The sequence below is a fragment of the Fistularia commersonii genome, chromosome 25 (assembly GCF_037954325.1).
Source record: "Fistularia commersonii isolate RoL2024-O1a breed Wild chromosome 25, RoL_Fcom_v1.0, whole genome shotgun sequence".
In the NCBI taxonomy this organism is placed as follows: Eukaryota; Metazoa; Chordata; class Actinopteri; order Syngnathiformes; family Fistulariidae; genus Fistularia; species Fistularia commersonii.
In genome coordinates, this window is record NC_141308.1 from 535,860 (window position 1) to 558,546 (window position 22,687).

Genomic DNA, 22,687 nt, shown 5'->3' on the forward strand with positions numbered 1-22,687 from the left:
AGCGTAGGCTCTGACATTCTAGTCAAAACACACTTCTATTGAGCTGGATAATAAATGTAATTACTAAGCCTTGTCCTAACACACAAATACAAGAAGTTCTTTTATAAAAGTAAGCTATTTATTTTTGAGAAAATATTAATGTATGTAATGAATATATGAATATAAATAATATATGTGTTTATAAATTTTATATTTGAATCTTAAACCAGGGCTGGGCTGTTGCTGGGCAACTGAGGCTTGGGAGCACAGTTATAGAATTCCCACTGCCTGAGAGCTGAGGCAGGCCAAAGACTTACCAATTTCCACTCTGACACACAAACATACACATAGGCCAAAAGCTGAAAGTGAGGTTTATTTTGTCACACTTAAGTGCTCAGGATTACCTGACTGCTTACTTCCTCACCCTCATATGTAGGTCGAAGGTTAACCACAATTCTGGAAAATTTTGCGAGGTGAACTGACCTTTCACTGCCCGGAGTGGTGATCCTGTAGAATCGATGTCTCAGGTGATGCTTATCTCCATGGTAACAGGCTGTACAGAGATCATAATTGGTGCACTCTGCACATTTCCAGCGAATACCAATGATGGGCTGTTGACGGCAGGTGTCACACATGGTTCCATCATGCTTGATGCCTAAAGGTATGAAGTTTTTTTATAATGAAAGTCTATGTGTAATTATCAACATATCTATATAAGCAGACACATTTTCCCGACAAACTTACTGTAAAATTTATCCCTCTGCAAAATAAAAAGAATATGCAAGAGCATATACTAAGGAAAAACAAATATCTTTTCTTATTTGCAATCTGAAATCCACAAGGGATCACTGTTGTTATTCTCTGAATCTCTTCTAGTTACAGTCTTTTTAATCAAACGGATCAATCAGATTCTTTAGAAGCATCATCAGGTGAATATTCAGTGAAACAAATGAGGTGGTCATGTGTAACAGATGATGACAAATGCTGTTGAAAAAAGATTGCAGTATGTTAGTCTGACAGACTGCAAGATATAACTAAAGTCGCCCATAAATGAATGCTGTAACAACCAATACTACTTTTGAGGTTGTTCATATAAGGACCGACACCGTGCATATGATATATTTTTCTGACAACTCGTCAAATACGTTTAGCCGGGAGGTTACCGAAACTAAACAAACATACTGAAAGATCGTGAATATCATATAACCTTTTCGTTACACAGAAACGGACAGTCACATACAAGTATCTGGAACCACCAAGGCCCAGTTAAGGAAAACTACCAATCCAATGTAAACCGATAACGCAAAATAAAAAGATTGTAACTTAAATTATGTGTTGGGTTACCTGTGGGTGCACTGTCTAAAATCCTCACGTCGTAAGCTCCAGAACAACGGTAGTTCGCAGCCGTTCCATTATCCCAGACAACAACGACTTCCTCCGGACTTTCAAAACTCCTGACGGTGCCGACATGTCCCTCTCCACCATCCTGCTTCCCCCACTTCCAGTCAGGTCCACGGACCACTCTCGCTCCAACTCCTTCCATCATCGCTCTGTTATTCCTGCCGGTGGTCATTGACGAAAAGATCTTGCGATACCGCAGCAGACCTTTAAAGTTAGTGAGCTAGCACTTTAAGCTAGCTAGCTACTGGTGAACTGGTGAACACTCTCCAGATGCAAGTACAAGCAAGCCGTTACAGGAAAGACACTGAACAGTCAACAAAGCTAGCCAGCCGGCTAAATCAGCGAACCAAGGAGCCTTGAGTCTCTTTTTAAATCAGTTCTCGTTAATGAACTGCAATAATATCATACCAGTTAAGCATAGTGTATAAGAATACGAGACAATATAATACCAAAGTTCATTAAGGAGCTACATTGCTAGCTTATCCAGTGTTCACCGGACTTGCAGCTGCTCTCATCCACTCGACACACACGAAAGCTACCTCTTAAACTGCTAGCCGAACTGCTAGCTAACGCAAAGCTAGCAAGTTTTTGTCGTTGAGGAAAATGTTATTCCTTAAGGTGTTGTTGATCCCAATGATGGTTTGTATTATGCTGAAGATCCATTCGTCGCGTTCCCTTCCTTTGACAGAGACGATTCCCCGGAGTCATCTCAGAGAAAATGCGTCGCCATTATAATCAATCATCTTTCCGACTTCAGACATGCTACAACTAGCTACGAAGGGAAACGGCAATCACGAAGACGCGATGCTTCGAAAACAAGGCAACTAGCTGCGCGCCTGCGCGCCTGCGCCGTGCATAGCCTTCTCAACGCAGAAATGATTCAGACACAAGATCATATTAAAATAAAGATATATTTTTTAATTTTAAAATTTGAACCCGTTAGCCGCTTCTGTTACCGCGACAGGCTTGTTATTACATTGCCTTTAAGGCTCTATCCGTGTCCATAACACTCAATGCGACATTGATTTCTTTAATTGAAACGAATGATAGAAAGGGGGAGGGGTAAACGCGGTGCTTTCTTGACAAATGTTCAAATATCTCACTGCATGAAGACATACTTTATAATAAATGAATTTTCGTGGCAAAAAAAAACTGTTTTGCTATGGCATTTTTTAAACTTCACTTTGTAGCTTAAACTAAACAGGTTGTGAAGACCGACATCGGTGAAGGGTGTATGCAGCTAAATCCCGCATGTTGCATGTGTTTCCCGCTGACATTAGGGGCGCCCTACTAATTGTCGCCGGTTCAGTTGAACTGCTGGTCAAACAGCGCCATCGCATGTTCACGGGCTGCACATGCACATATATATCTCCCCCACATCAGGTCCCCTTGACTGTCTCCTTCACAGCAGGATCGCTGGCAGACACAGCTGATTCTCAACTGAAGCCGGCCGCTGTCTTTGCTGTACGAGGTTAAACAGGGACCTTGCAATGATCTCGTTGGACTTCAATTTCAACATTTTGACAAGAGACCTGTCACATTATCTCGAAAATCAAGTGAAAGTTGGGCTGTTCGGTTCGGGAGTAGGATTATCTCTGGTGCTGGGCTTCAGTGCAGCCTACACCTGCTACTATTTAATTTCAGTAGCGAAGGTAAAGTAGATTTATTGTATATCATCCGAATTGAATAAGATTGGTTGTAAATATGCTTGTATTATACGAGTGATGATACTCGACTGGTGCGTTTACTAATGGATGTTTCGATGAGGTGCCATCTGTCGACCGGTGCGCTAACATTACCCCCCTGCACATGTGCGATGGATTTCTACCAGGCAATATGTTAATTGCCTTATAATTCCGATTTAAATTACGCCTACACCCTACATAGAGCTCAAATGCATGAATTCAATCCGGAACATCTCAGTCAAATTGCACTGATTTTGGTCAAGCTATATTCGTCTAACTCAGCGTAAAGACGGAGCTGTCAAACTCTGCCCCAAGCGGTCAAGACATGTAGCTGCGCTTCAAAAGTAAATAGGAACATGTGCATCGATTGTTTCACCGATATGGGTCAGAACTGTTGGCACGGTGGTTTGCGCTTCTGTCGCACGAAGGACCTAACCCCACAGTGGATTCGATTCCCACAGGGGGCCCCTCTGGAAAATACTTTGCATGTTCTGTCCGTTTCCTCTGACAAACCTGCAGATTCATTTGAATAAACTGGAAACTGCCCAAATTATGAAAGAGAATACAATGGTCATCTGTCTCTACATGGCCCTGTGATCAATATGTCCAGGGTGTACCCAGCCTCAGTTCAGGAAAATGCGGTAGATAATGGATGGATTTGTTGGTTTAATCATTGGCCCCTCATCTTTATTTGTGCCATTTTACTTTGCTAGTTTACACACTTGTTTATGTATTATTATGGATTGAATTGGGTTTTAAAAACTGTAAAATGGTACGTTGGCTTATCATCCTATGTGTCGTGAAAAAAAAATGTTGTCAGGTTGCTGTGAACAAACACAATCAAACATGCTGTATTTTGACCAACTTCTGAAATTCATTATTTAGTAATACTTTATTTTATGATACTTGTGCTTGACAGGCATGAGATTTCTTATACAGAGATATCAGCATATTTGCATTTTAAGACTATATAATATTTAAGATTAAACAACAAAACCAAAGGATGTTTATGTGCATGTTATGTTGTCTACTGGCTAAATAGGCAACATAATGCCATTATTTTGCTATGATTGGTTCAACAGATTCCTTCCACCGCAGTGCGTGATGTAACACAAGTCACATATGTAGCAGGGATGAGGGATCATTATATTTCAAAATATTATAATATCAGCCTAACTCTAATCCTACAATAATCAAAATGCTGTATAAAATAATAGTAACAAATATCTATCAAGCTCAGACAGTGAGCCTGAATGTCTTGAAACCTTCACTGGTACAATATGTCACAAACTTGTTTGTAACTTAACAGAAAAAGCCAGCTGTGATGTGTATCTTTACTCTATCCCTTCCTATGTGTGAAGACCCTTTTTTAAATTTAACAAAGCATATTTCAGCAAAATATTGTTAGGGAAGACAGAGGACATTTACAAATCAGCAAATATCAACAAGCACACATGCTTACCATTGAGGTTCTCTTCGAGAGTGACTAGGGCGGATAGTATCAGGAATGAATCCATCAGGGGAACAGAAAATGTTAGATGTTTGGGGGATACAGGTCACAGAGTCCAACAGTTAAGGGTCTTAGATTGTGTATATCATACTTGGTAGCCTTGATGAATACAGAGACATTTTTCATTTACATCCTCATTTCACAACATTTCCAACAAGTGTTCCATCGCCATTTGATTGCTTGTTCTTCTTGGTCACGGTGATCAACAGCCCTTCTATAAAGCAATGTCCATTGACAAGAGGAATAGCACATTTATTTTTTAATTCAGTTCAGTGGATAGTGCAACATGCATAGTGGAATAAAGCATGGAAGCTAATTTATGCACACAGAATGCATACCGTTACACATCTCTTATAAAGACTGAGGACTTTGACATGAGTCTTGTTGAGGGTTTTGTGTAATGCATGTGAAGATGCCATAAACTGCAACACGCGTTTGATGTTATGATCATGTAAGTAAAGTAAAAGTAGGCTTTTTATTCAATTTGAAGTTTGACATTCCTAACACAATTTATTCTTATGTTCCAAATTTTCTGGTATAACAGCCAGGAATATTAGTTTCTGTACAAAAAGCAATAACACAAATGTATTAGAATTTCAAAGGTTTCAGTAGATGGACCAGTCTGTGGATTTATAACAAAATGTATCCATCCATCCATCATCTACCGCATATCCTGCACTCAGGGTCGCTATCCCAGCTGTCATCGAGTGAGAGGCGGGGTACACCCTGGACTGGTTGCCAGGCCACATATACAGACAGACAACATTCACTCATTCATTCAGGGCAGTTTTCACTTTTTTTTTCTTTTTTTTTTCAAATTAAGCTGTGGGAGGAAGATGTGGGAAATATGAGAGGAAACTTGAGAACCTGGAGGAAACCGTAGACACGGGGAGAACATTTAAACTTCACACAGAAAGGTCCCATTGTCGGAATCGAACCAGGGTCCTTCATGCTGTGAGGGCAAAACGCTCACCACTGTGCCAGCACCAAAATTACCTCAACAAACACATTTATTTATCTGGTAAATGTGAAAAAACATTGCAAAGTTTATTTGCATGCAATAATGTTCAGCTTTAAAACAGCTATTTAGCTGAAGAAATTTCCTGAAAAACTGCAAACAGTGACCTCAAAATTAAGAGGAAAATTATCCAAATTGAAAGAGAAAGTAGCTATAAATTTTTAAGATATCTCATCCAAGAGCATCCAATTATCTGTGATTTAGAAAGTAAGCACTTTATCCTCAAAATGTAAGTAAAACACTCAGGTGAAGAGAGGGGCGGAGCTGTCAACTTATCACCACCTGGTGGTGAGCTGGCTCCAATGGTGGGGGAGGATGCTGATCAGACCTGGCAGACCCAAACATAACATGAGGGTCTGCTGGGAGCGTCTGGCAGAGACTCCTATCAGAAGGAATTTCAACTCCCACCTCTGGGAGAACTACAACCACGTTGTAGGGAGGCGGGGGACATTGAGTCCGAATGGGCCACGTTCCGTGCTTCCATTGTCGAAATGGCAGACCGGAGCTAGGCAGTAGGTGCCTGTTGGGGCGACTACCCTCAAACCCGCCAGTGGACTTCAGCGGTGAGGGATGCCGTAAACTGAATGAGTCCTAGTGGGCTTTTCTGGCCTGTGGGGCTTCGGAAGCAGCTGATAGGTACCAGCAGGCCAAGTGGCATGTGGCTTCAGTGGTTGCCAAGGCAAAAACTTGGTTGTAGAAGGAGTACAAGGAGACCATGGGGAACAAATTCCGGGGGTCTTCAAGGACATTCTGTACCACCATCCGCTGGCACCAGGGGGAAAAGCAGTGCTCCATCAACACTGTTTACAGTGGGAGTGGGCGCTGCTGACCTCAGCTCGACACGTTGTAGATTGGTGGCAGGAATACTTCCGAGACCTCCTCAACCCTGTTGAAACGCCTTCCAATGAGGGAGCAAACTTAAAAAGATGATTCAAATTATGGTTTAATTATGTATAAAGTTTTCTTTCCTTGCAGTTTCATATAGCTATATATACTATATAATATATAAATATAATACCGTAACTTACCTCGAAATGTTTTACTGTATTTTTTTTTCAGTACTGCTGATTATTATTGTCTTGCATTAGAAAAACAACAGGCCATTATAACACTGGTCTTATTCTGACACCACTGTTTTGCAGAAGCCCCAGCTTATCTCAGGAGGTAAAAAGTTTTACCACTTTCTAAGGGAGCAATGTCCAGTCGTGTCAGAGACATACTACCCCACCTTTTGGTGCTGGGAGAGCCGCATCCAGACTCTGCTGAGACCCTTCGTCACAGCTAAGCCAGGGGTCATCTACAGGAAGTAAGTCCTCAACACGACTAATATTAATGCACTCATAAAAATTTCATCAGACAGCTAAATGTTTTTTTTATAGCTTCTTTAATTTATGTATTTACTGGTAAACTTTTTAAGGCATGCTGCTAACAGTTAACATAATGGTACAATTATTTTACATTTGTAGCCTTTTATGTTATCATTGTAAAGGATTCTTGTGGGAAAACATGTGTCTCTTCCCATTTTGTCCATATCTTAAACAGAGACTTGAATAAATAAGTATGGCAATGTTTCATGCTTTATTTCTTTCAGTTTCATAACAGAAAATAAATCCCAGTTTTGTTCTGAGCAAAGACTACAAAGCTTAGAGGAGAAAGGGGTCTTTTGTGCCTTGATGCTGACTGGCTTGCATTTATTCAAGACAGATTAATTGGTAATGTGTTCTTTGCCCCATGCGTGGATAAAGTAGATTAAGAGAAACACAATTTTCATGAATATTGATGAATTATTCATTTGTAAACGTTTTCTTTTTTCATGAATTCATGTTCATTCTCCACAACTCTATGCGTGGATGTGTATTATTATATAATCTGTGAATGTGATCTGTGATAATCTGTGAATTGTTTGTATTTAGATCCTTTGGAGCCGAATAGAAGAAAAAGGTCCTTTATTTATTTATTCACCTTTCCAGATTGATTGAAAACAACCAAGAAAAGCAATGCACATATTGATTTATATTATTGGTAATGTTGGTAATTTATTTGAATGTCTTCAATTTAAGTTAGGACTACCATAGCCGCATGCCGCTTGGCCTTCTTGTACCTGTCAGCTGCCTTCGAAGCCCCACAGGCCAGAAAAGCCAGATAGGAGTCCTTCAGTTTGATGGCATCTGTCACCGCTGCGGTCCACCAGCGGGTTTGAGGGTAGCTGCCCCGACAAGTGCCGACCGCCCTGCGGCTGCAGCTCCAGTCGGCCACTTCAACATTGGAAGCACAGAATGTGGGGGTTTTCAGGCCAGATTCATTCAGTCCAGAACATGGACTGAATGTCCCCCGCCTCCCTCGGGAAGTAGTTGTAGTTCGAGTGGGAGTTTAAACTCCTTCTGATAGGGGACTCTGACAGACATTCCCAACAAACCCTCATGTTACATTTGGGTCTGCCAGATCTGACCGGCATCCTCCCCCACCATTGGAGCCAGCTCACCACCAGGTGGTAATCAGTTGACAACTCCGCCCCTCTCTTCACCCGAGTGTACAGGTCATGCGGCCACAAGTCCGACAACGATATAACCACAAGATCGATCAAAGAACTGTGGCCTCAGGTGTGTTGATGCTAAGTGCACATATGGACACCTATATGACTGAACATGGTGTTTGTTATGGAAAATCTGCAACGAGCACAGAGGTCCAATAAGAAAACGCCCCTTGGGTTCAGATTGTCACACTGTCATTGCCCATGTGAGCTTTAAAGTCTCCCAGGAGAATGAGGGATTCCCCAGTAGAAGCACACTCTAGCAGCTCCTCTAGGGAGTAAACTGAACTGCTGTTGGTTGCATAGCCACAAACAAGTCAGAATCCGTCCCCCCACCAGAAGGCGAATGGAGGCTACCCTTCATCTACTGGGTTGAACCCCAACGTACAGCCGCTGAGTTGGGGGGTAATCAGTAGCACCACACCTACCCGGTGTCTCTCACTGGGGGTAACTCCAGAGTAAAAAACAGCCCAGCCCCTCTCAAGAGCCCTGGTTCCAGACCCCCACGCTGTGCCTCGAAGTGAGTCCGACAATAGTCCGACTCTACTCAGAATCTCTCAGCTTGCGCACCAGCTCGAGCTCCTTCCCCACCAGAGAGGTGACATTCCATGTCGTAAGAGCCAACTTCTGCAGCGGAGGGTTGGATTGCCAAGGTCCCCCGCTCCGGCCACCATCTGACTCGCACTGCACCCGACGCCCTAGGCCCTTCCTGTGAGTGGTGAGCCTTGGGAAGAGGGACCTATGTCATCTCCTCTGGTTGTGCTTGGCCGAGCCCCATGGGTGCTGGCCCGGCTGCCATTTCAATTATGTTGTTCTTCATGGGGGATCATCTGAGCCGCTCTTTGCCTGGTCTCTTACCTTGGACCTGTTTGCCTTGGGTGGCCCTTTCAGGGGTATAAAGCCCCCAACAATATACCCGAGGATCACTGGGACACACAAACCCCTCCACCATGGTAAGGTGGCAGCTCAAGGAGGGGATTCTGAAAACATTCAAACAAAAATATATAATCGTCCTTTTCTGAGTGCATTTGAGAGAAGATGTAAATTCCAATTCAAAGGTTATTTTCATGTATTTTTACATGAATATTGATCCATATCAACTTACGATGTGCAATGGGAAAACAAAAGTCAGACATTCATGTAAAAGATGATGGTCACAAAACTCCTCATTGCTGAGTTGCATGCCCCTCCTCTCTCTGCAGTGAGCTTATTAAGGCAGCAGATGGAGGACAGATCTCTTTGGATTGGTTTGATAATGACAACAGCCATGCTCATCCTGACCCTGCCACAAGACCCACAGTTCTCCTTCTCCCTGGTCTGACCGGCACCAGCAGAGAGTCCTACATCCTGCACATGGTCCAACAGAGTCGGGATCTGGGCTACAGGTGGGTGGCCCTGGCTTGATAATATGGTTTTGTGTACAAAAACATTTGAAAATTAAAACCCAGATATCGCTAACTTTTATGTGTGTCTGTGAGTGGCAAGAACTGCTGGGATATCAGGTGAAGTGAACAAATAAATTTGGCCAGTTCAGCATCTGATTCAAGAGCTGCTTTTGTAATTAGCAAACCCTTGCACAGTTGCAGAGGAGTTGCAGAATGGCAGTTTTCCAACTTTTCTCCCTCTCTAACAGACCTTTTTCATGTTCCCTGCACTCATTCTTTCACCCAAATTTGGAAAGACATGCAAAGGGAGATGGCAAGCTCAGCATCTTCCTTCCATCACCCCTGTGTGGCTTAATGAATTACAACTTACATGCTTTGCAGCTAAGCTCAGACTAGCTTCTTAGTCTATGCTGCAGTATGTAATTAAGAACACCCCAGACACTAACCATCCCTTTGCCCCTCTCCCAAACCCTCACCCAAGACCCTACCCTTGTGGTAATAGTTTCTTCTTCTTCTTCTTCTTCTTCTTCTTCTTCTTCTTCTTCTTCTTCTTTTGACTTTCAAGGGGTTGCCACAGCAAATCAACTTTCTCCTTCAACCCTATTCTCTGTATCCTCCTCTCTCACAACAACTACCTGCATATCCTCTCTCACAACATCCATAAATCTTCTCTTTGGTCTTCCTTGAGACCTCCTGCCTGGTGGTCTACACTCCGCTGCTGTGGACTGTTGACCCCAAGTACCTGAAATCTTTAAACGTCTTGATCTCCACTCCCTGTAGCGTCACCCAGGTTCCTCTCATTCACACACATTTATGTAGTTAAACCTATAGAAATATCAGACTGACTCTGACACCTTTGCTCAAGGAACAGAGCACTCCCTGCCCCCCTGCCTCTCTCTCTGTATTCCCCTTTATTAATAGTGCTTTTTTTTTTTACCAAGACTTTTGTCCATCCACCCATCTTCTGCTGCTCATTCGGAAGAGAGGCCCAGACCTCTCTCTCCCCAGCCACTTGGGTCAGCTCTTCTGGGGTGATCCAGAGGTGTTCCAGCTTGTTGATCTCCTGTTCTATTCTTCCTTCACTCGTGAACAAGACCTCCTCCCCAGCCCAGAATGGGCACTCCAACGGTTCCTTGCTTCGAACAATTGTCTCGGATTTAGAGGTGCTGATCCTCATCCTGGCCACTTCACATTTTGCTGTGGCTCACAGAACAGCACTTGCTGGAGATTACAGTCCGATGAAGCCAACAGAACCACATCATTTGCAAAAAGCAGAGCCCCAGTCCGTAGGCCACCAAACTTGATCCTCTCAACACCCTGACTGTGCCCAGAAATTCTATCCATAAAAGTGATGAACAGAAGCCATGACAAAGGCCAGCCATGGCGGAGTTCAACCCTTGCCGGAATCCAATTTACAACTGGAAATGCAGACCATGCTCTGAGATTGATCATACAAGGACCGAGCAGCCCATATAACGGGGTTCGGTACTCCATATTCCTAGAGCACCCCCCACAGGATCGCTGGCAGGACACAGTCGAATGTCTCCTCCACGTCCACAAAACACATATAAACTAGTTTTGCAAACCCAAGGACCCTCCTATTTTCAAACAAACTCAAGTAACTATTTTCTCATTACCCAATGCAGGTTACAATGACATTCAAATTGATCAAATTAGTAAAAATGTGAACTGGATGTGAATAGTAAAGTCACGTGCCTGTTTCAAACTTTAATAATACACCTCACAATATCATAGTTAGACCTGTTTAATATTTATCTATGTATGGCCCCATAATACTTTGAAATTCTTCCAGATTTCGTACGAGTAAAATATATAGGGATCAAATAAATAATTTAGACCAGGGGTCTCAAACCCACAGTCAGCAGGTTAGTTGTGGCTCACTGGACAATGTATTGTGGTCCCCTACTTCTCATCGTGGAGCCAGCACATTTTCTCACACACACATTTTTGCTGAAATTTTGTCAGCAGGTTTTAGATCCCTGATTTAGATGGAAGACCTTAACTTAAAGACGATACAGAATTCATACATCTATGTTTTGTGTGTTTCAGGTGTGTGGTATTCAACAACAGAGGGGTCTCTGGTGAAACATTACTGGTAAGAGACTAGAAATAAATCAATTTTCACTATCATCAATGTAATGTGTTAAATCTATATTTTAACAATGCATACATATTCATATGATCAAGAATGGAGCCAAGGTCAGTTCTATGAGTTGCCATGCTATTGCACATGTGTCAGTTTCCAAAGGTTGGAAATGTTGCTGCACTGCAGGGAGTAGGATGTAGGCAGATGCTAATATAATATGAAATATGACCTGGCTGGACATGTGCTGTTTAGACACCTGGCTTCATCTGTCCTAGACCCATGGTATATATAGTCCACAAAAAAAACAAGAGCTTTGTAAAAATCCCCACTATGTAGTTTACTTGTTGAACAGAGCCATGTTCTTAGTTGACAACTGCATCTCCTTGATCCAGCCAAACAAAGGTTTTATATTATGCGCAAATAATTTTCATTACACACAATGATTGTCAACAATCAGTCAAATATTACTCTTAGAGGATATAAATCTGAATAACTGGATTAGTCATGCGTATAACACCGAGGCATGTACCACCAAGGTGGTTTGCATAGAATGCAGTGGAAAGTAAGGGGTTGAAAAGCAGGGTACAAAACAATGTGTAATGTGTTTTATCATCATAATTATAGGACTGAAAAGAAAATCTATATTTTCACACTTTCCCAACTAGACACCAAGGACATACTGTGCTGCTAACATAGAGGATCTGGAGACTGTTATTGAGCACGTCAAGAAGAACCATGAAACTGCTGCAATAATGGCTGCTGGAGTATCAATGGGCGGGTAATGAAGCCTATTTCAATTGCCTGTAACAGATCTCAGACTGAGGAATAAAGCGGTACATTGCTAAAAACAAGCAACTTAAAAACACAGATGAATTAAGACTTGGATATCTTTATACTGTGACATGCTTTATAGATTTTATGGATTTTTTATGTCTATAAAATTCCAATAAAAATGATACTGCCAGGATGGATAATTATCTCTCTTTTCGGACAGTTATTCATTAGTTTAACACATTTGAAATGATTAAATATTCATTTTTATTAATATTTTTTTAGCTATAAATCCCCTGATAGTTATCAAAATAATTGTTTTGAATTTCATGTGTATACTGGCAATTGTAGCATTTGAAGATTCACCAAAATATTAAATTATTGCTGAACATATGTTCAAAATTTCCAAAGACAAATAAAAATGTAAACAAAAAGCAGCATGAAATTGCATGAAAATTGTCATGTCAGTTGAACTTCATCAAGATGTTTGTGGGGGATAACAAGACAGACCTTGAAAGTATAGGAAAATCAAAAACAAAATGTTTTCTTGATAACTTTCCTTCGGATGCATGTAAATGTCTTCCTAAAACAAAGCAGTCACAAAAAATTATTCTTGAATATGGAGCAATGACATAAATAGAATAATAGTTTATTTCAAAACACACTGCAAATGTCAAAAGACTTGACAGAAACTGAACATCACCAATCCATCTTCTCCCCTGTCCATTATGCCATTTTTAGGATGATGCTAGCTAACTACCTGGGGCTAAAGGGCCGGGAAACTTGCCTCAAAGGGGTTGTGGTCTTCTCAGCTGGCTGGGATGTATTTGAGTGCACGGCTTCATTGGAAAAACCCCTGGACCGTTTCCTTTTCAACTCCTACCTCACCAGCTGCCTCCAAGCCTCTGTGCACAGGTCAGCTGGGGCCAGAGACGGATTAACGTTGATGCAAACTCACTGATATTGCAGGGGGTTTAGTGGTAAGGGAGCTGGGACAAATGAGTTCAAAACATTTTCTGCTCTGGATTTACCAAATCCAAAGTATACTGGTAGTAGCAGTCACTCACAATTATCCAAAATATGCATATTTGAAATGCTGAACTTGAGGTCTCATATCTCACATATTGTCGCATGCAAATACTTTTGCTAGACAGTAGTGGATGACAATTTTATTATTCATCTCCCCTCCAGACACAGACCAGTGCTTGAGAAGTGTTATGATATTGACCATGTTATGAAGGTAGGGTTTGTTTTCACTTTGTAAATGACACATTGTAAAAATGGTTAATTATGACAAAAAAAGGACCAAAAAAGTAATCAATTTCCCTGGTTCCCATAGGCAAGGACAATTCGAGAGTTTGATGAGAGGTTCACCTCAATAATGTTCGGTTATCCTACCAATGATGACTACTACCGAGATGCCAGTCCTATCCACAGGCTCAAATCTGTGCAGGTGCCAATGCTGTGTCTGAACGCTGCTGACGACGTCTTTTCCCCATTTCACGGTAGGATCCAGCCCCGAAAAAAAATTTTCCTAACACAATGTATTCAGAAAATCCTTTGAATCTACGTTGTAATTGTAATTTTGAGAATATCTTCAAAGGGGCCAGATTAGCTTTGTTTTGGGGATTTTTTTTTCCATGAGGCGTACTTTGTTGCCATTCTTAATTCCTAAAATATTTTATAATACTGATCATTGTAGCAACACTTCTACAATGTTCTACGTCTGTTTGGATCCTTTTTTTCTGATCCTGTCACTTTAAGCCCCACCACCCAAAAACACTCTTCTGCTCTGATTAGTCAGCTCAAACGCATTAGCTGCTACTGTATTGCTCAATCTGCAAGTCTTGAGCACTAGGGCATCTAAAGTGCTGGGATTATTAACAAAGAAATGTAGTTTGTGATATTTTCAAAAGCACTTGATTTGTATTCTTGTGAAATAATAATATAGGACATTGAAACAAATGAATCAAATCAGAAGTGGCAGTAAGCTGCTATTTTCTCATCCAGAATAACCTAATGCAAACTACAAAGTAAATAAGAAATCAACAAAGATCTTTGCAATCCTAGTATGTTTTCCTTTTGAAAACACGTAGTATTGAGTTGACATGTTTGTTTTAAAGACATCTTGGTCAACTTCTCTTCAAGACCACCATTACCTTTCTACTGCTAACAAACCAGAAATTAATGTGCTTTGCTTGTACCCTCCCTATTGTTATAGATTGCTGCAGCTGATATTGTAGTGTAACGTTTAATTTCTGGCAGAGACAAGAAGGACATAAAGATGGCTGCATAGAATTTTTTTTCTCAGTTTGAATAAAAAAAACTCTTGTGTCAGACCTGGCATAATGATAACAAAAAGTCTGACATAAACTCATCAGCAATAAACGGAAAAAAATTCTAAATACCAGAAAATGACATTATAACTTTTTTGGATTTGCAGCCATACCAGTGGAGGCTGTGAAGCAGAATCCCAACCTGGCTCTACTCATTACTTGCCATGGCGGCCATATTGGCTTTCTGGAGGGCCTGTGGCCTAGACAGAGCACTTACATGGACCGAGTCTTCAAGCAGTTTGCAAAAGCAGTATTCGAACAAGGAAACCGACTAAAAGACCTCTCCTGATGGATGGTTTTAATTCGATTAGTTTTTCTTACCTGTCTTCCTTCACTTTTTCATTTCAACTTTGATTTCCAACTCTCCATGATGCCTTCTTGCTGTTATCTGATTTATTTGTTCCTTTTGATTCTCTTCCTGCTTGTATTGCCAGACTACCCCCCCTTTTCTTTGCCGTGTTTCTTTCATCATCCATGCTATCCATCCATCCTTTCACAATCCATTTAGCATTTTCTTTCATCCTAATATTACTCTGCCTTTTATCTTTTATTTTAATTCCATTGATTCTTTAATATGTTCCATCCATAATTCTATTCTCCTGCATCCTACTAGCAAAAATATTTCGTTTTTTTTCTCATTTGAAGGGTACATACTAAAGAAGTTTGTGTTTAATTTAGCATCAATGTACCGGTATCCCTCCTCTGAACTGACAAGTAACTGTTTTTGATCCTATGCTCATTGGTATGCTTCTTAGAAAACAAGCATAGTTGTTCTAGACAATGTTTAAAATCTGGAGATTTGCCCATGTTGCATTGGGGAGTATTTCTTTTTTTCTTTTTTCTGTGTACTTATTGTTTTCTTTTAAATTTCATACGAAGGTTCACTCATACTCTGCTCAAGAGGCATCCTTTAGTTAAGTTTACATCTGTAGGCATTTAGCCCTCAGGGATTTTCTTTTTATACTGATCTTTCCTTTGGAATTTTGTTTTTTTGTCTTAAGACAAAAACCCCTTGAAAAGAAGGGGGTGACATTTTGGAACAATTTCTCATTTGCTATCAATCTCAAAAGTTTTCTTTTATACTGAGCAAGTCTGCTCAGCAAAGAAACATCCACAAAGAGTATGACTCTACATAAGAATGCAAATTGTACATTTACAACTGCAGATTTTACAGATTCTTATTTTTGTTTAATGAGCTGGTGTTTTATCTATTCTTCATACCAATCTCCCAATATTTTGTTTGAAAAAAGAAAGTCTTAAATCCAATATACATTAAGAATTCATGTGAGACACTAAAACACAAAAACAGTGTGACATGATCGTGTTGATAGGTACTTCCAATGTCACCTGGCTTGAGGTTCATATTTAACGCATATCTTCCAAAACGTCACTCTTCTCTCATGAAAATGGTATTAACAGCTTGAATAACTGTAGAGTATTTTCTTTGTTCCTCTGCATGCACCTTTTTTCACACAAATTCTACCTTCTACACACCAAATAACTGTTCAAATGTATTTTCATGTTGATCATTAATTCTGACAAGGACTGTGGTATTGCACAGTTTAGTTAATTCTACAATGCATCTAACTCCTTAATTTAGAGCACTTTGTTCAATTTGTTATTTTGAAGTTGATCCCAAAGTCAGTGGAACAGTTTATGAATATGTTGACGTATTCTTGAAGGTGTCACTTTTCAAGGCCTGTATGCTAGGTAAAGGCTGCTAATTACATATATGTGACTTACATACTGCACACGAAAAGCAAAAAGATTTAGACCACTTGCAGTGGTGGTTATAACCCAAGATGCACCATATCATTGATTGAACCTATTGTTGTAAGTCTGGTTTATTTTGTTTATCAACAAAGATCAAGCTGCTGGCTACCACGTATAAGTTGGTGTTGTTAAACAAGCAGATCTGACTGTCCACCAGGATATCAGTTGCACTGCATGAGGGATTTTGACCTCCTGTTCCTGTGGAACCTCCTGTTCCACAGGAACAGGAGAAGGTGTCTCCGTTCTGTTTGTTCTTTCAAGTGTCCATTAAGTAGCATGTGTCTTATCAATGTAATATCAAGTCATGAACCTTAGGACTAACGCCACATAATACGTAGCACAAATGACATGTTTTTGTCTTCACATAGGATACTGCATTTCATTTTGTACATCACTTGAATATAAAGCGGAGGAACATTCTGTGTTGACATATGCAGCAATAAGAATTTAAATCAAAAATGGCTCCATAGTGTAAGTAGGAAATGCATATAATCAACATGAGTATAATACACTGTATTTCATAAATTATTAAACAGACTCTAGGTCCATTTATCTTCTCTCCACTATGCTTCTGCTTGTAATGCATTTTCTCAGTAGAGAAAATTGGATTGCTCGTCTGACCATGTACTGTGGGTTACAGTAATTTAACACAGTTGCCCCATGTCAGCAAGTATTTATTTTCTGTCTTCAGCATTGTGTTTGTACAGCTGTGACCAAACACCGGTAATATCCAGGTTGCTTGGTCAGAGGTTTCAAGCTCATGCAAAACTTTATCCTTGGTCAAATTCATCCCCAAAGGCAAGGCATTTGACAGGCTACCACTGGCTTATTGCATGACCAATGTGTTTGTGCATGGTCACACTCCTCTTCATTTAAATCAGTGCACCTTTGCAAGTTGTTGATGGTGATTTGCAGTGCTGCAGTGGTTGACTTTATCCACTAAAAGCAAAATATAATCCCCTTGAACTTTACTAATATTCACTGCAGACCCCATCTCTCCTGAAAACTACCCCCATTTCTCCCAAATAAAACTATGCCAGGATGAGCTATCTGTGCTCTGAAAATATTCACAACATAACAAAATTGTCAGACAGACCAGTTGTGATCTTTATTTTAGTCAACTCTAATATTTGACTAATTTTAGCATGTTTCCTGATTCCTGTATCAGAAAATCAGAAGACATTTATTTTAGAGAATCATGAAAATGTTTTTTGCTCATTATATACACAAAAAATATATCTGTAAAGCTGTGGACATATGTATCTTTGGCTCCTGTCTTATTCAAGTAAATTCTAGTTCAAGTAATGTGACATCCTACATGACAGTTTATCTTGCTTAATATTGTAAAGTCAGTCATAAAACAGTTAATTGCCCCTCGAGCCATTTGCGAGTGTTGTCATTCTCTAAATTATCACTGAAGGATTATTTTGAAACAGTTTAGAGACTTTTCTCTTGAGCCTTGGGCACACTTATTTTTATGTTCGCAAAAGAGCAACTACGAGGCACAAGAATGAGCATACCAGCCACTCTTGCCCTTTCTATCTTACCCTTCCTTGACTGCTACTGGCTGAAAATATCCTGGTGTTATATCACACGTGGGTATGGGTTGATGAAAAGTGTGCACTAACATTACCTTGAAATAGTTCTGTCCATAGGTCGAAAATGCCCCCAGGGAAGTTACAGTGAAGCCAGAGGGGAATATCATTTTTTTTTAAATTGTCTTTCATGTTAAAGAAAGGATTCTTCTAAATTCTAATGGCACCACTATACAGAGATGTGTAGATGAGGCACATATCAAGTGATGATGGTCCTCATGAGAGTGAAGGCTTGGGATGTACTTAACATCAGAGTAGATTGTCATGTACTGTAAGAAGACTGAGATTATTCACTTGCAAAAGAAAGGCACATGTAGCTCAACGATACTTCTGCTTTGTATTAAGCATTAAGCTTACATGCATTTAGTAACTAAGTAGACAGACACTAAAACAAGATAGAGATTATCAAAATGGTATAAACACACTGCTAGTGTCAAGCCATCTGTAAAGGCAGTTTTCACATGAAGAGTAAAATTAAAATGTTAAATATGCTGTTGTTTCTGTCATTGATTTTTTTTTCGTATTTGATGCCGTTCATAGGCCAACTCGGGACTTGCTCTTCAGGGATAACCAAATATATAGTAGCCACCTTTGTGGCACCACTTCTTGTCACCCTGTTTCCTTCTCCTTCACCACCTGAGACTTCAGTGCTACAGTATGGCTTAGAAAGAATCCTGTACAGCCAGTTCTGGTCACATAATTTCTTGGTGATCACATGTCTTGTTTCACAAAGAACCACTTCTCTTCAGCCCTTGCATGCCTCACAATGATCTGGAAGCTGAGTGATCTGCTTTTACAAAATTAGGTGGTCTCAATAACTTTCCGTCTTTTCAAGCTGCATCAAAGTTTATTTTCAGGCTGGCACAAGATAAAGTTCATGAGAACTTTTTGACCATACTCAAACTTGGGCCATGCAGCATCTATCTTGGGTGGATTCTGACTGAGACGACAGTGGGCCATGCTGGTTCTGGACCATCACATTCACATTCTCTTGGGAATTAATAGATTAAGACCTGAAGATGACATAGGTTAGGGTAACATAATTAGTCAAGCCTTTTAGGGTGGTCAGTTTGATCATTGTTGATCAAAATATCCTTTTTCATCCCTAATGATAATAATTCATTTACATTTTATTGGTCCTGCTGTGGCACACAAGATGGAAAGAAGAGTGTCTTTTGTGTAAGTTCACTTAATGTATGCACGTGCTTTGAGCTGACAGCTTTGCTTTCCTTGACTCTGGTGCTCTCAGTGCAATAGGTTTTATAATGTTATATTTGTCATTTTGCTTTGATCCTCAAAAGAGAAGCACAACTGCATTTTGAAGCACTAGACATCACATTTGGTTGATAGGCCATCAGTGAATCTTGCTATCTTCTGTACCTCCCTGCTGTGGTGTGGCATGACCTGCTCTGATAAGGGCATTCCATTGATCAATTGTTTGTTACTTGGGAAATTATTCAACAGTCTCATATTTTCCAACTTGGACCTTAAAACAGTTATGGGGATACTGCAGTTGAATCATTTTCTAACTGTTTGTTGCACTTGCAAACTACGGCTTGTGTATTTACCACCTTTGTTGTTAATATAGGGCATTGCAAGACACAGGTAGGATGGTCTCAGCTGTTAGAGGATGAATGGTATATCAGATACTAAAACTACACCAATGATGCTCCAAGTTGATGATTATAGCTCCATACCTTTCAACTTTCTCTCTAACTTGCCTTGGTATTATGACTATTGTCAAAGAAAGAAAATGAACAGTCAGCGGATAACACCGGGCTCTTATCTCTGATGTAAGTTCAACCCAAGTCTCTAGTATGGCTAAACTGAAAATTGGCCATTTATATTGATAAGGACACATTTCATATTAAAGGTGTTTTTTTTAAATGATAATTATTACTTGATATTGTTACAGAATTTGTTAGGACTGGGCAAGACACATAATAGGTTTTCAGAAACAATAAAATGTAAACAATACAGAAATGTTCCAGACACAACACAATTACTATGACATTGTTAAGATGTCATATTAGAATGTGAAAATCGCCAGATTATCATGATAAAATGCAAGGAAATCCACTTTAAAAAAGGAAAAATGACAGTTCAATTTTGAAAGTCATTTTATTACATTCATTAAATTTTCACCAACAACAGCTCTAGTGTCACATAGTTCTCAAAGCCTGCAACCACAATAATGTACATGAGGTAGATCACCCAGATATCAATGCATTTGATCATTGAAACAATTGACATTTAAGTGAAGATTGTGAGAGCAAATTGCATATTTAGGGTTCATATGTGTTTTGTGGACACTAGAATATAACTGATACCTTTGATCACCTATAACATATTTGGACTAATATTGGGGTAAATTCCATAATTTTGCTGAGAGGAAAAACGTTTCTTCTGCTGGCAACTTGTATAGTGCAAGTTTACTTTTCCTTCCCCCAACGACATTCAGTAGATTTAACAATCATTCATTTAGGTCATGTGCAAATCCTCTGTGAATATTTTTGACGAGGACACACTCCCTTGGTTAAAGCGAGTTGAGCATGCAGTCAAATATAACACTTAACATGATTATCAGTCCATAATGTTTGTCTAATAAATAAAAATCCCATATGGACTTGATTTTCATTTTCAATAAAAATCCAAAACAAGAATAGAGAAGGATACAGACACATGGTTCAGGACACCTCTAGGTAGATTCTTTGTGTGTTTGCAACTTAACATACAAAGCAGAAAGACATTATAACCAAAATATACTGGCAAGTTACACAGACTAAAAAAGATCAGTAACCCTTAGGGGGTGAGAGGATGATACAATATATTAATAATGTAAACAAAGCTTTAAACAGTACAGTAGTCCAAAATGCTATTTTTTTTAGTCTTGAATAATTCAAATAAAATTTCTTTGCCTTACAGTTGAACGTTTCATCATTCTCATTGGTCCGCAAAATTAGTCACATAAGCAATGACTGTAACAAATGTCACTCAAGGCATATTCTGTGGACAACCCTGTGCAGAAACGTATCGAAACATTCTCCTTTCAAGTATATGAAATGACCTGGTCGGCTTTGCCTGTAAATGTGCTACCTGTTTCGTGTAAATATTGTTTGTTACTTGGAAAAATGATTCTGAAGTATGAGGATGGGAGTTCAGACCATCTACTGTATGTGCAATCCCAGCCACAGCGAGGAATAGTACATTTGGCAACACAGCTTACCCAGTACATTTCCCATGATTAAATATGCCTAAATCCAAACTATATGTGCTTTATTACATATCTGCAAAATTAAAATTTTAACTTGCTCTGACTATTTGAATAAGGTCAAAATATTAAGGTGTGCTAAAATTATTAAACCCTTGGGCAAGTCATCTCAGTTTGTTTTAAAAAAAGGAACAACTTAAAAAATGCATACTTTTGAAATTTGAGAAAAATGACAATTCAAAACAAAACTTGTACTTGTGAATGCAAAAATAATTGGAAAATATTCATTGGATATGCTCCTGTAAAGCAGATTTTGAAACTTGCTACAGTCCTGTATTTCCTTGTTACAGCGATTATCAATGCCATAATGCTTAAATACTTGCAAGGCACAACAGAAAACTATTCTCTCTTTGCAGTTTGTCTGTGCTACCGTCAACATTTACTTATTCTTTAATCCAAATTGTGTACATTTTGATGGTCTTGATAAATTCATTCTGATTCAGTAAAATCATTACAAATTGCATTAAACTTTATCATACTTATCTTGACCTGTCCTTTCATAGTGGTTGCACTTGGAGTTTCAGACAAACCCAGTACAAATCAACGAGAAAACACAATAGGCAAGGTGCAGCTTAGGATGTCTTTGGTGCTAAGTTAATGCCCAAAATGCATGTTACACTGGGAGAAATCTTTACCCACTCAAGCAACTTCCCTTTGATTTCTCTTTAAAACCCTGAGATAAACTTCTATATCCAGTACTGGATAAACTGTTGTTGAAATCATTGTTCAAATACAATCCTCAAATAGCCACAGTCATGAGAGAAGAGTGTCCACTTATGGAAAATACAGCAACAAAACAATTGTGTTATTTTCCAGGTGTCCTTTTTTGAGCTTGAAGTCTTCATCATTACAGGTTCCGCTACAAGCAAGAATTAAAAACACTCTCTGACCCTTATCAGAGCCAGGTAAGGAAAGCCAAATGAGGCTATTCTGTGCCCTGTGATACATCCCATCACCTTTGACCTTTCACCGGAATTGAAAGAATTGTGTTACTGGTTGATTTGAAATCCAGTCCCCCCTCTTATTCGATTGTGTTTTTGCAGTAGATGAGGCTGGAGGAAACTTTGTGTTTCCAATAGGTTCAAACATGGCGCCCAGTCAGAAAGTAGAGCGGACGATCTTCACTGCAGTTGGCCGTCTGAAACTCATCCCGCAGGCGAAACTGCCACTCATCCTCCAGCTCCAGTCTGACAATGGTCTGACGCAGAGAACTTCGGTCCTGGCAAATCACACAGAGGGTGGCACCTACAGTAGTGACCACGGTTAAAATCTTAGCTCGTGGGACTCAAACATACAGATCAAAACTATAGTATCACTTTAAGAAAG

The 22,687-nt window shown here is 39.8% G+C and overlaps 3 protein-coding genes across 10 annotated transcripts in view; 1 reads left to right on the plus strand and 2 right to left on the minus strand.

Annotated features, from left to right (window-relative positions):
• mib1 (MIB E3 ubiquitin protein ligase 1) overlaps positions 1–2,186 on the minus strand; it is a 54,382-nt gene extending 52,196 nt beyond the window's left edge. For all 6 annotated transcript variants that reach the window (XM_086171893.1, XM_086171891.1, XM_086171890.1 and 3 more), the window contains exons 1-2: positions 1,324–2,186; positions 463–634 (exon numbers count right to left, since the gene is read on the minus strand). In XM_086171893.1, the coding sequence (XP_086028019.1) occupies positions 463–634; positions 1,324–1,552 (401 nt within the window). In that variant the 5' untranslated portion in view covers positions 1,553–2,186. The remainder of the gene's footprint in view (positions 1–462; positions 635–1,323) is intronic.
• A 534-nt stretch (positions 2,187–2,720) lies between these two features.
• abhd3 (abhydrolase domain containing 3, phospholipase) lies at positions 2,721–22,379 on the plus strand. Its single transcript, XM_086172802.1, has 9 exons — positions 2,721–3,032; positions 6,736–6,899; positions 9,326–9,508; positions 11,579–11,624; positions 12,281–12,393; positions 13,128–13,301; positions 13,578–13,626; positions 13,726–13,891; positions 14,830–22,379. Exons 1-9 carry the CDS (start codon positions 2,871–2,873, stop codon positions 15,009–15,011), a joined length of 1,239 nt encoding a protein of 412 aa, XP_086028928.1. The 5' UTR covers positions 2,721–2,870; the 3' UTR covers positions 15,012–22,379.
• greb1l (GREB1 like retinoic acid receptor coactivator) overlaps positions 20,193–22,687 on the minus strand; it is a 48,659-nt gene continuing 46,164 nt past the window's right edge. For all 3 annotated transcript variants that reach the window (XM_086172800.1, XM_086172799.1, XM_086172798.1), the window contains exon 34: positions 20,193–22,606. In XM_086172800.1, coding sequence (XP_086028926.1) covers positions 22,443–22,606 — 164 coding nt within the window. In that variant the 3' untranslated portion in view covers positions 20,193–22,442. The remainder of the gene's footprint in view (positions 22,607–22,687) is intronic.

Coding starts and splice junctions, on each gene's coding strand:
- abhd3 (XM_086172802.1), top strand. CDS start 2,871: ATGATCTCGTTGGACTTCAATTTCAACATTTTGACAAGAGACCTGTCA. Junction 9,509..11,578: donor AGTCGGGATCTGGGCTACAG/GTGGGTGGCCCT, acceptor TGTGTGTTTCAG/GTGTGTGGTATTCAACAACA. Junction 12,394..13,127: donor GCTGGAGTATCAATGGGCGG/GTAATGAAGCCT, acceptor TGCCATTTTTAG/GATGATGCTAGCTAACTACC.